At 39.0% G+C, this 12,955-nt stretch overlaps 1 protein-coding gene across 5 annotated transcripts in view; it reads left to right on the top strand.

The window, feature by feature from the left end:
- The window catches only part of ICE1 (interactor of little elongation complex ELL subunit 1), a 39,373-nt gene that overhangs the window by 15,239 nt on the left and 11,179 nt on the right, over positions 1-12,955 (top strand). For 4 of the 5 annotated variants that reach the window (XM_080382096.1, XM_080382098.1, XM_080382099.1 and 1 more), the window contains exons 11-14: positions 470-559; positions 642-695; positions 6,531-6,883; positions 7,485-12,218. In XM_080382096.1, coding sequence (XP_080238222.1) covers positions 470-559; positions 642-695; positions 6,531-6,883; positions 7,485-12,218 — 5,231 coding nt within the window. The remainder of the gene's footprint in view (positions 1-469; positions 560-641; positions 696-6,530; positions 6,884-7,484; positions 12,219-12,955) is intronic. The other variant, XM_080382097.1, reaches the window with a different exon arrangement.

Raw genomic sequence — 12,955 nt, 5'->3', positions numbered from 1 at the left:
ATTTCTCCATGGTAAGACTAAGATGAGTTACTACTGAGTGGGCATTAAGAAAGAGCATGCTATAAATACTTTGTTCCTAGAAGATTTCCTCCCCCATTTATGTTCATGTCACCTGAGTTGTTTTAGAAAACTGTTTAATTTCACTAATGCTACCTTCAAATGTGCTTTTACATTTTACTCTAGGGGCTGCTAAAACTTTTTGCTACCCTCACTATAGAAAGGAAAAGCTGAAGCATTCTGCAGCTGTTCCTTCAGTGTGCTGTGTGGCTATGGCTAATACAGGATCCATTCCCTCAATGGCATCTAGCATTTCTTTCTCTGAAGCTAAAATGCCCCTATGTCCCTTGTCTTAATTTTTGTTGCAGGTGTTTTGTATTTTGTTGTATTTTATCTGTGTTCTGAGTAAAAATAAAGAAGCATAAATTCTTAGCTCAATTTCCTCAACTTACAAAGGTATTTATTTCAACAGGAAAAATAAAGCTTTTGTTAGAAGAACTCTGGATGTGCATTGATAGTGCAACAGGAAAAAGAGAGAATCAGGAAAATTATCCTGTCTTGGGTGAGATGGCATGCAAAGTCTTGAAATTTTCTTGAAACTGTCTCTCTTTCTGACAAAAATAAACATAGGTACATTTTTTCAGCTTCTGTTCAGGATAAGGCGTGGCCTGAAAAAAGAAGACTGACTGTTACAGAAGGTAGGTTCCAGTAAATGTGACTTTATTAATATGCAAGTGCATTAACTGAGTCTTTCTGGGATGATATTAGGTTGGGTACTGTTTGTGTAACACTTTTTTGTCAGACTTGAGCACTTCCCTGGGTGATTGCCTGATCAAATACATGTGTGATTAGTTTATTTTAAAATCATTGGAAATATTAATTTGAACAGCCAAGTAAACTGGAATGCTCTTCTGAATAAAAGCTGTTGTAATCTGCTGTTGTAATTGAGAAATCAAATTCTTTTACGATCAGCTACTTTGACTATTTTTAAGTAGTCAGAACTCACCTCTCATGTTTATACTTTAATTATATCATTATAAAGTCTGCGGTATATAATGTGAATTACAGGATGCAAGTGCTCTTTTTTAGTCTGAAACAAACACATGGTAACCTAGTTGGATTGTAAAGTTTAAGAAGCTGTTACCACCATTTTCTTCATTCGTACTTGCCTTAACAATAATAAAGGTGTATTAATTTTCATATTCATGATACAGAGAAACAAACCATATAATTTGGTAATACCTTTAATTGTGTAATGTGATATTCAGTATAATAATAAAAAATAATCTGAGTACTTACCTACCTGCACATTTGCACCAAACTTGAACTGCTTTAACTTCACATAACATGTCATTTTCCTTCTGCCCTCAAGAGTAATAGGTGCCTTGAAACTGCATTAGTATATATGTGTTTGTCTCTCCAGAGTGTGCCTATTAATCTTGCTTTTTTGTTTTATTTTCTCTGCTGCTTTGCTTTTCTGTAACTTGGACTGTAGAGATACTCTCTGGGATAAGCACCCTGCTTTATAAAAAGCTTTGACGGTGAATTGTTGTCCTCTCTGCCCACCCTGTTAAGTCTGACAGTTTGCTACTGGTGTAGATCCCAATAAATCTAGATGCAGTTTGTGTTCAGTGGAATCCACTTAAGAGGTGCCAAGATATAAGGACTGTCTCATAAGCCAGTTTATCAGCCTCACTCCCACCAGATGCAGAAGATCTGTGGCATCAGCTCCAAAACAGAGCTAGACAGTTGTCCCCTGAGATTCTGAATTTGATTTTTTGATCAAGGGTCAATCAAATGACAAGAACAAGCACAAGAAACTGAAGAGTTTGAAATACAGGTGATTTCAGGGGTATCGGGTTCTAGTGTCATCCCCTTCCCACCCACCACAAGGGGAACTTTAGATGCCAGGAGTCCTGTCCCATCTTTCCTATTCACATCTCGTCAAGGAAACTGCAGTACTCTTTTCACAAAAGGAAGCAACTATCCGTAACGGTCCCTTCTAGTCAGCCCCTCTTTTGCTTTTGTTGGAGTGGCTAGATATCTGAGAAATATCTTTTATGTTCTGTTGCTTTGGGTTTGGTTTTTTCCCCTCTTTAAGCCTAGGGCAGCCAGCTTGTTGTTCTGCCTCTCATGAAAGTAGCCATTACCTTGGATTCCTAATAGTGAAATGCTTATATTTACAGATACAATCTTCTAGGAATAAAAAGGATCTTAATGAGTTTGCCCTAATTTCTTGTGCCATGTTATAATGGTTTCATCTTAGAGAGCAAATCAGCTTGATGGTAGTATTACTGAAGCTTCTTTTCCAGAGAATGTCAGTTCATCTGTCTGCCTGGATCTAGCCTTTCAGGAAGATCTTTGATTCCTTAGTACACTCAAGTGTGCTCTAAAATATACAAAGCTCTGCGTTATAATCAGTGCTTTCTCTGTTGCACCAAGGTTGATATCGCTTTGAATGGCTTTCTTGAAGAACATGTCCATGTATGGAAACTGGAAGACTCATCAGGCTTTCCATTCACGCTTTTTCCAAGAAATGTGCCATTGAGAAAGCCTCATAGGACAACGAGGTTTTGCCAAACAATTTAAAAACATTTTTGCTTGGTCTTGATAGTATTGTTACAAAATCTGCCAGTAATAAAGTTGTCTGAACGTGCAGTTGACCATCAGACCAATAACCTTAGACCATAATCTAAGGTTAATAAGACATTGCTTGTTTTTTTAGACTTGGGAAACTGTTTCCCATTTGATTTGAGCATAAAGTCACCTACATTGTGAACAGGCACGTGAAGAAGCATTTGAAGAATCTTGCAGACCAGTGCTGAATGTTTTAGTAATTTGGATTCTCCAGTATGCACTGTTCGTATGCAGTGTTATGGTGAGAGGAGATGAGGAAAGATGGGAAGACCATGTCTGGGAGGAGCTGAGCCTCTTCAAGTAGCATGTATAACGGAGTTCTGAGCTAAATCTGACCTACTACAGAGCTATACCCATCTTATCTGATCTTCTTTCTCGTTTGGGGATCCAGGACAGGGGAGAAGCTGCATGTAGGGAGGGATGGAAAGGAGCACACTGGAGGTCCCATGGTGCCTGCTTTAGTACCAGACAAAAGGAGATACAAGGCAGTGGCATTACATGTAAAACACAAAGATAAGACTGAATCCCTAGGGATCTGTATACATTTTGTGGTCCTGAGATTAAAGTCCATAGGGTGTGAGTGATCTAAGAAGCAGACTTCGGCCTTTAAGACCATATGAAAATCTCTCAAGATAACATCTTTTTAGATAGTGTAACATTGCGCAATTAGTTTCATGTATGCAATATTCACCCTAATTATTTGTTTCATACGATAGGATGTGTGGGTTTGCTGTCTCAAAAAACAGAATACTGTCTGTAGCTTTAAAGAACATGTAGCTAGTGTATAAGACACCCTGAAACTCACAAAATTGGAAACAGGTTAAAAAATTGGGGTTAGTCAGCAGGGCATTAGAAGCTTACTGTGGAGGGATTTTTCCTCAGAGAAATATTGTTGTTTGTCCTTGGGAAGCGTGCAGTTGCTACTGCCAGGCATTTACAGTCACTGTGCTGATAGTGGTGACGTTTTGCTGTAAGCCAGAAGAGGTTTTATGGCTAGATTAATTATTTTGATAATATATTCATCATCTTCATCTGGTCTTTCTATTTGAGAGTAAAAACCAAGACTTGTTTCACAAAGTTCATTTGTTGTTTAGGATGGAGAGAGAAGAGGACATTGTTTTGCAAAGGTGAATTGCCCTGCAATGTGGACAATCAAGAGCAAATATTTGAGTTGTAAAATTCAATGTGTTGAGTACCAAGGCAACTGATGTTACATTGGATTGCTTGTTTATCTCTGCTGTCCTTTATCCATTCTTCATCAAGAAAGAATTTCATGGTAGTGTGTGGTAGATTTTGATGGTGTTTTCAGATCAGAGTGATCTTAACCTTCTGAAGCTATGCAGACTAGATTCCAGGCTGTAGATCTGAGGACAAAACTTAATCATTTCAGTAAGTGACATAATGAAAAAGAGTATGATTCCCTGGATAAAGTAAAATTTGTCTGTGGAATACAATCTTTGAGAGGACCCTTCCAATGAGAAGGGCTTGATATCAGTAGGACTTTTCCTGAACCTGAAGTTCACTCTGTGGTACCAAGAGGTGGCTGTTTCCTACAGAGTTTACCCTATTGTGAACCTTTGAAAATTGCTATGACAGCTCTTCCTGCAGATAAAGGGGTAACCATGAGAAAAGCATGTCATTCCTAAAGAAATTTAAACCAGGGGCTGAGGTGGAAAGGGATGAGGAGAGAAGGGTGAAGAATCTCTTTGTTATTCAGAAATTACATCTTTGATGTCAGAGGGAACTATTCAGTGGATGGTGTGTATCAGTATTCTTGGGCTCCATATAGGTGCATGACTGATCTTGAGAATACAGATAGGATTTAAAGTTCCTGGTAACTATTGTGTAGTTCACCATGCAAAGTAAACTTTCCAATTGTCTAATTGAAGTTCTTCAAGGGGCAAAATATGAAACTGAATGTTTCTGCCCACTTCAGTGGGGAGAAAGTTCTGAGCTTAGAATTGTTTGGCACAAAGGAGCATGAAAAAATTTTAATAACCACTTTCTGGATTTTCCTTTTTTTTTTTTTTTTTTTTTTTTTTTTTGCTTGTGAAGGATCTCCTTTTCCCTTAGATGGTCTAATGAGACTCAAACTATAAAAGGAATCCAGGTTTTTCATGACAAAATGTAGAACATCCTGGAAGCTCTATGTAACTGTAGCTTGTAAATAGCTTTATAAAACAGTGTGGAATCTTAAAACTTGTAGGATACTGCTTTGACCAAAGGATATACCAGAGCTTACTTATCTTTGGGGAAAATGAGGTGGTAAAGCTCTTTAGGCTGAACAGTTTCTCCTTCCTCCTACTGTTCGTTGCAACAATTGAGATTTTGACATGGAGCTGCTGTGTGAAGTGACTGAGATGGATCTTAGAAATAAGGGTTTTGATCAGTTTTCCTACTAACTCCTTTAGTGGAGCCAGCATACCAGAATGTGCTTGAAGGTTATTGGGAGACAGATCTCTGGGAGGTCATTTTCACCTATCAATTTAAACTAGTATTTTAAAATCTGATACTACCATTGATGCTGCTTCAGGAGTATCTCTCTGAGTTCTAGTAGTGGAAGAACACTGACAGCGGTAATGAAGCACACTATTCTTTTTTATTTTTCCAATGGAATGCCAGTTGTGCCAGTTAAATCAATACATCCTCTGTTCAGAACCATTTTGTGTGTGTGCTGTTCTTTGTACGGTGGGATGGTACTTGGGTGTACACAGAATAGGCTTGATCTCTGGCTTGAATACTGCTGATTCTCTGTCCAATAGTGTTAGCACTATGAAGAAGATCACACGTAGAAATGTCATATAAGAATTGGAAATACTAAAGAGTAGGTTCTAGTTCCTGGAACACTGGAGTTTCGGGATTGTTTATTTCTCCTGTTTTATTGGAGGTCATCTTTTATTTTTTTAAAATCGTGGAATTTGAATTTCAGAAAACTGGGCTGTCTTCTTGCTGTTGAAAGTGTCTAGCACAATTATAATCAATATTTTAAATCTTTATCTCTACTGTTTAGACTTTCTTGGGGTAATGTGTTTTGCCTGCATGCATAAGAAATAGGTTACTGTGTAATAATAAAGAGTGTGATTTGAAAAGGATCAAAACAAAAGTACAATGCAGAGAATCACACAGAGCATTTGGACATGCTTTCTTGCTGCTAGGATAACTGTGTAAAACTGGCACAGTTGACATTATCTTGAAAGGGTTGCAGCTGCTCAGTATCTGTCATTGTCTTAGGGGTTCAAACTCCTTTGTGCATAGGTGTGTTGCAGAGGTTTTTTAAGGGTTCAACTTAAGTCACATCATTAAAGACAAAATCTTGTATGATTAGACTCACTATTGAAGTTTAAAGAACTAAAACTTTAAAAGTGTATGCATATTAAATCATAACACTAGGAATATAGCTAAGAACTCCCTTATTGTGTTTATGGCAGGGTATAATTGTAACTGGCCTGCACGGGCAGCTGTGGGCTCAAAGCTGAGGATTATAGCCTGAGTGGGGAATGACACTGCATGCTTGTCCTGCTTTTCCTTAATATCAGTTACTGGGCTAAAACTGAAATACATTATTGAGCTGTACAGACCTTCAGTTTACTCAGTATAACCCTTCCTGATAAGAAAAACTGGGAAGAATAGTTTTAATGATCCAAATCAGAAAATGGTTTGCAGGGGAGCCTTTTGCACATACGTATACTTTTTAAATGAAATAGAGATTTGTTTGTGAATAGCAACATCTGATCTCTGTAAGGAAAAGATTTCTGAAAGTGGCATTAACTGCTCCTTATTGCTGTGGGAACATTCCTTGAAAAGATGGTAATGCATTCTTATTACTATGATATATTGTCTCTATAAAGAAAAATGGGAGGGGTAAGAAGATTCTTAACAATATTTTTGTGTCTTAGAAACTGTACAAATCCACCAAAAGATCAGGAAGTGTGATGGCAAAACGCTACCTTGGTATTCTTCACTGGAAAGTGCTGGAAAGCAAAATTCTGTAACAGCCATGCAACTTCAAGCAGGTACTGAGCCTTTTGGAGGTGACTGTGTTGAGAACAGGACTAGTGAAGAATGTCTGCACGGTGGTGAGGATAAAACTGTAGATGTGATAACACAGACAGATGGAGCACACAGCAGTTCAGACTTATCCGATCAGGAGCAGAAGGGCCTGGGTGGAAATGTGATGGATATTTTGAATTGGGCCAGGCCTCTCCCTGCTTTGCTTTCTCCAGTACAGCTTTCACCAGTAACTACACAGGTGAGTTTCAGGTTGTGTCTGATTTGGCACTAACTTGGTCGTATAATTACTGAAAAAATAATTATTTGATATCCCTGGGCTTCTTTATTTTTTTGAGTATCAGTATTAGTTACTCATGCACTGGAAGGGTCTCTGTGTGACTGTGGAGATCCATATGGATACTTTTTTACCTTCTAGCATACTGCCTGTGGAAGGGATGGAACATCATTTTCAGAAGTATATTTAAAATCAAGAAAACCATGTTTCAACTGCTGTCCTAATTTCTTTTCCCAGTATTGCAGATTTACAATCCCAACTCCTGTTAGGTACAAGTATGGCTTTCACAGCAAAATTCCACAGCTTGGAAGTCAAGGGGAACCTACTTAAGTGTTGTTTTCCAGTAATATTAGAATGCAAGTAGGTAGGTAATGATGTCTCTGCCTTTTTGCAGAGGTACGTTCCATTTGCTATGAAGAACAGTGATGGAGAAGGATATAATTCTGTTCAGCCTTAATCTCTCAAAACTACTGCATATCAGGGCCACCAGTGTATTTTTTTAGAGAAATAGATCTTAAAACTGATACCAGGCTTTGGAATATTAACTTGGTGTTTTTTGTTAAAGGATATATTGTTTGGAGAAATCACAGGTTCCAGTGATGAAGAAGTTGATTGCGGTGCTTCTGCAGTGGAGGATATTTTACAAGATGACCAAGATCAGAGTTGTGATGTGTTCAGCCTCAACGAGGAGTGCAGCAAACAGAGCAAATCATGTGAGCATGGCCTTGATGCAGAAATCTCACATAGCCTAAGTTGGAATGAAAAGAATGTTCATATTGGTCCAAAGATGTCAAGCAAGGAGGAGAGAGATGCTGAAACAAAGCAAGCTGAAGTTGCTACTTTAATTACAAACATGGAAACTAACAAAGATTGCTTGGAGAATTCTGATAATATAGAAACTGAGAAGAGAGAACTAACTGATGCAACAGCACATGAATCGGAAGCCATCAAAGAACAGAAAGGAGATAGTGAGGACACGCACAGTGAAAAGGGTTGTTCTTCAGCTGATTTTATGTTAAACAGTTTCAAGCCTCAGAATCAGATGGAAAAATGTAGTGAAGCAGAGCAAACAGAGGAGAATGTAATCTTAATTAGAGCTGTTGCTTATGAAAAATCACATGAAAAGCATGGTGAATTAACGAAATCAGAAAGAGATAGATTATCAAGAGAGAGAGAAACTCCCAAGGCAGTTTCTGTTCCCCAAAATGTTGCTCATTTGCCATCTGAGCAATGTATTATGCTTCAAAATGAAGATTCTGAGGAGCAATCTGATGTGTTGATACAGAATGAAGTGGTTGAAAATGAATCAAAAAACGTAATCCAAGTGACTAACATGGCAAGTGATGTAGGGGAAGACATAGAACAAGTGATAATTGGAGAGGAAATAACAGCTGCAATAGAGGTGAAAGGACTCTCTGTAGAGGCAAATAACGAGAGAGAACTGTCTGAAAATGTATTGTCTGATTTCAGTAGTTCAAAATCCTTCCCTGAAGTGAAGTGTCCTAAAGAACTAATGATGCAGCACACTGGGGAGAGAATAATTATAGAGACTGAGGCAGACGCTGGAGCTGTTGAGATCTCTGCACACTCTCAGTCCTCTGAATTAAACCGTGACAATGAAGAGATACTGGAGAAGCAATGTGTACAGACAGTAAAAGATGAAGCGGACAGAGAACGCAAACCAGAGACTGTTAAGGTTTCTAAACATTACTTATCTGTATCTGCTATAGAAGGAATCAGAAATTTACTGAGTATGGATGATATAGACAAAAGTGAAGGTATGGAGGGGGCTGCTTTGTCAGCCTTTCCAAAGGAGGATGAACAGCTCAGAACGGAAGACATTACTATAACCAGACCCGAGACGACTGAACTAGCCATGAAATTTAACAGAGAAAGTGTTCTAGAAATAGCTGAACCATCAGAGCTACGCCATAGTGTAGAAAATGGAGAATTAGTAGATATAAAGGAGGAGGTATATTTAAAAGGCAAACCACACCAGGAAGAAAATGTTAGTAATTTACTGCAGGGGAAATCAGACTTGGGAAGTATACTTGTGCTACCGAAGATGGCAGGCATTATTGATACAGAAAGCAGTGTAGCTAAGTGTGAATCCTCTGTGTTAGATTTGACAGAAATAAAAGGTGAAATAAAACAACCTGAAAACCTGTGTAGTACATTGGAACATGGGTTGTCCAAATCTCAAGACTTGGGAGTGTTTGAATCTCAGACTGAATTCAAAGTTAATCCAGAACATTTTGGAGAGGAAAGCAGTGAGCTGTTAGAAAGAGTGGATACCATTGAATCTGTCTTAGTAGCTCAGGCACAGTATGCAAAACCTCTGAATCAGTTCTTGGTAACTGAAAATGTTAAATGTGATGAAATAAAAGGGGAATTAAATAAACAAAGTAAAGAATTGTTGACTGAGACTTGTTCCAGTTCGTTTAACTGGGAGGAGAATGTTGTGAAGAAAAATAGCAGTTCAGAGATCATCTGCCAGCCTGCTTCAGAAATGGATTTTAATAGTGACCTGGCTTTTTCTTCTCAAGGGGACTTGGAGTTGGACTGTATAAATGCTGAAGAAACAGATTCTTCTGTGCAATTGGGAATTGGCTTGGAATCCACAATGCCTCCTGATCTAAATTTCAGTCTTCAGAAAGTTGTCAGTTTTGCTAAAACTAATTTCATGGAAAAGGATGCTTTTTCCTGTACATGGGAAAGCAAAGGGGACAAAAATTGTGTTGCAGGTAGTGCATTTAACTGTTCTTCAGAAAGCTTGGAAGAGGGTGATGAGATCCTGTCTGCTGAAAAAGACATGTGCAAAGAACTGGACTGCTCTGAGAGGGGATACATACACAAAAATGAAGTGAAAATTTTAGATGAGGAGGAACAGCCAGTAGATAAAGGACCTCAGGCATCTGTCAAATCACAGATCCTGGATGCAGATTCTTGTAATAAGAATATTTCTCTTCTCCGAAAGTTTGATTGTCAAGAATCAGGATGCAGGACTTCTATGTGGGAGGTTACAACAGATCCTTCTAGAACTGGTTCGCCAACAGCCAGGGTAGAAAGCAAAGAACTGAGTAGTTTTGAGGCAGCTGGGAAAAATGCCATAAAAAGGTCTAAAAATTATTTTGATATGTCAGAGCAGAGCAATGAATCTGAAGAGAAAGACTGTTCTATACAAAAAGTTAGATGTGCAAAATGTTCTGAATGTGTTCCTGTGTTCAGAAAGGAACTGAGAGCTTCCAGGAGAATTGCAGTGGGTGCTCTGGAAACTGGTGCAGTTGTTGATGGTGATGACCAAGTATGTGAACTTCCTTCAACAACGCACCCAGGAGATGCCTTGGCAGTTAGCCATCTAAGAGCAGACTCTGTGGTGGATGTGGATACACACCGTGAAACTAATAGCTCTCCAGATACTGCAAATGAGTTATTGAGTGGTGTTGGGGAGGGAGACTTGGCCTCTTCGAAAAGTGAGTGTCTGTTAGTAACCTCTGAAAATAATGAGGGTGCTTACAATTGCATGGTAGACTCTAACAGAGCTGAATGCATCAATGATGGTGTGGAAAATCTGTTAAAAACTGGGACATCAAAAGAAAACCCTGTGATGCAAAATGCTTCAAAAAATAGATCGCCACTATGCCACAAGCTAACCAGTTTCTCAAAAACTAGCAGACTGGGTATAAAAACCAGTAAACTAAATACAGGAATGTTAGCACTTGGCAGTTCCTTAGAAGAAAATTATTATGAAAAACTTGAGTCAAATATGGAGCAGAGTCTACTACACGATGTTGATACGCAGGTCACCATGTCTGAAGAGCATAATCAGACTTGCACTGATTGCAATAGAGGAGAAAACAACACTGATGTTATCCTAGATGGTAGCAGTACAAAAACATTTTTTGTCAAGTATTTCCCAAATCCAGACGTATCCGTTGTAGAGGGCAGTTGTCAGACAGTTAGGCAGCCTTCTGAGCCACAAAAACCAGTATTTGAGAAGCTCTGTGTGTTGGAGACAGAGTCTTGTGTGGATGTTGCTCTCAAAGAGAGCAATAAATTGAAGCGCAAAAAGCAAGAACCATCTGAAATCTTGACTGTTTCCACCAAGACGGCTGCCCAGGTGATGCATGCCAAGCTATCCAAGAGGCTGTTTCAAGGTAAAAGAAGAATAAAGACTCTCAAAGATAAACCAACTCAGCCAGTTCTTGCAAATGCTGATACTTCTGTGCCAACAAAATGCTCAAGTGAGACTATAAATAAAATCAGGCAAGAGATGGGGCCTCCTCTGCCCCCCTTGCTACTGCCTTTGATTGCTACTCCTCCAAAAGCATGTACCATGTCCCCAGTGATGTCCTCTGCTGGTCGAGCCTCTTTGCTTTCCCCTCTTGAGGACCTGATATCCCCACTACGTGAAACTCCTGTTCCTCCTCTCATGTCTCCATTAACAGATACTCCAACAGTAAAATCTGCTCTTTTATTTTCTCCTCCCTCACCCTCAGAAATGGCAGTAGGTCGAAGGATTCACTCCTCACCTTTGAAGTTTTGTACTTCTATTCCAAAGCATGCCCTTCCTGTCCCAGGAAGATTACCTCTATTGGCAGCTGACAGTACTGCTCCAGGTGCTCCTCAGGAGAACTCTGTGAAAATTTTGGACACTATGTATCCTGAGCTGTCTGCCAGAGCAAGGACATTAAACATACTGAAAGGCAATATTCAGCTTAACCGATGTGCTTTTTCAGACAGCCAAAGTCTGCCAGGATCTGTGGCTCAGATCGGTGGGTTCAAAGAAATTGCGTCTACATCAACTGCTTTTGTGAAAACTGGGAGCAATTTAAAATCCGATAGTGGCAAAGATCAAGACAAAGATATGCAAAATCAGCAATTGTTTTCAAGCTCATCACATCAGCTTGAAAAACGGACCTTGTTGCCAGTGTCTATGCCAAGAAGTGCAAAGAGACTGAGGTTGGACAGTGAACCACCAAAGCTGGAGCCCAGTGATATTGCTGCTATTGGAAATACTAAAAATACAACCTCTGAGGTGCAGGAGGCTTTCCATGACAAAAGCTGTGAAATCAGTGATTCAGCACAGAGTTCCAGTGTTGAAGCATCACTACCAGTAAAGAATGCTATTGATCCTGACTGCCAGGAAGTGTCTTTGGCATTGAAGAAGATTGCTGAATCCTGTTTTGACTTGTTACCAGTTATTAAAGGTCATATGTATGCTGGTAATATCTCAAAGATTCCAATAATGAGAGATGAAGAGAAAGAAGTTGTCTATGAATTTGGTATTAAAAACAAGGTAAGTAGCATAACTTTTGATTTTGTGTTGTAACAATGATTTCAGATGAAAAGAGTATGAGTCTTTGAACTCTCAATTGTTCAGGCAGTCTGTAGTGCAGGAGGGTAGTCTTGAAAGGTTATCACACATCTAAACTTGTATAACTCGAGAAGACATAGAACTTCACAAGAAATTACGATTCAGTGGTGTGTCCAAGATGCCAAGCTGCGTTTGTGAATATGTTTGCTTTCCTGATGTGTGTGTAAACCACTTTACTTTTGCATCATTTCCTTGTAGTTGATAGTATTTACAATTGTAGAATGATTTCCTCTAAAAGTGCGAAGTTCGATTACCTTTTTTTATTTTTTCAATTACGGTAAACGACATTGTATATACAATAGTGACATACCCTTTCATTCCATGTTTCCCTTTATTATTCTACATCAGGTTGTTCCAATGAATTGTATTGGAAAAATCTTACATTAATTTGTTTCTGAGAACTTGCTTAGAATCCGGGTTGAAAAATCTGTCTTAAATTGCCATCTTTCTCATAGAAAAGTTGTCTGTAACAGAGCAGTTCACCAGCTGATGCATGATATCATTTTGCCGTGTCAGTTCTTGAATGTAATTAGGTTCTCTGCAAAAGTTGCTTCCAAGTTGTCAGGTCATCTTTGTTAGGAGTTGCCAAATCTGTAACTCCCTGTAACAAGAAGGAAGGCTGCAGCAGCTTTATGTTTCCAGGTCCAGCCAGTAGCAAG

The sequence above is a fragment of the Falco punctatus genome (genome assembly GCF_963210335.1).
Source record: "Falco punctatus genome assembly, chromosome: 4".
In the NCBI taxonomy this organism is placed as follows: Eukaryota; Metazoa; Chordata; class Aves; order Falconiformes; family Falconidae; genus Falco; species Falco punctatus.
The sequence above is the reverse complement of the archived record's forward strand: the minus strand, read 5'-3'. Positions and strand labels throughout refer to the sequence as shown.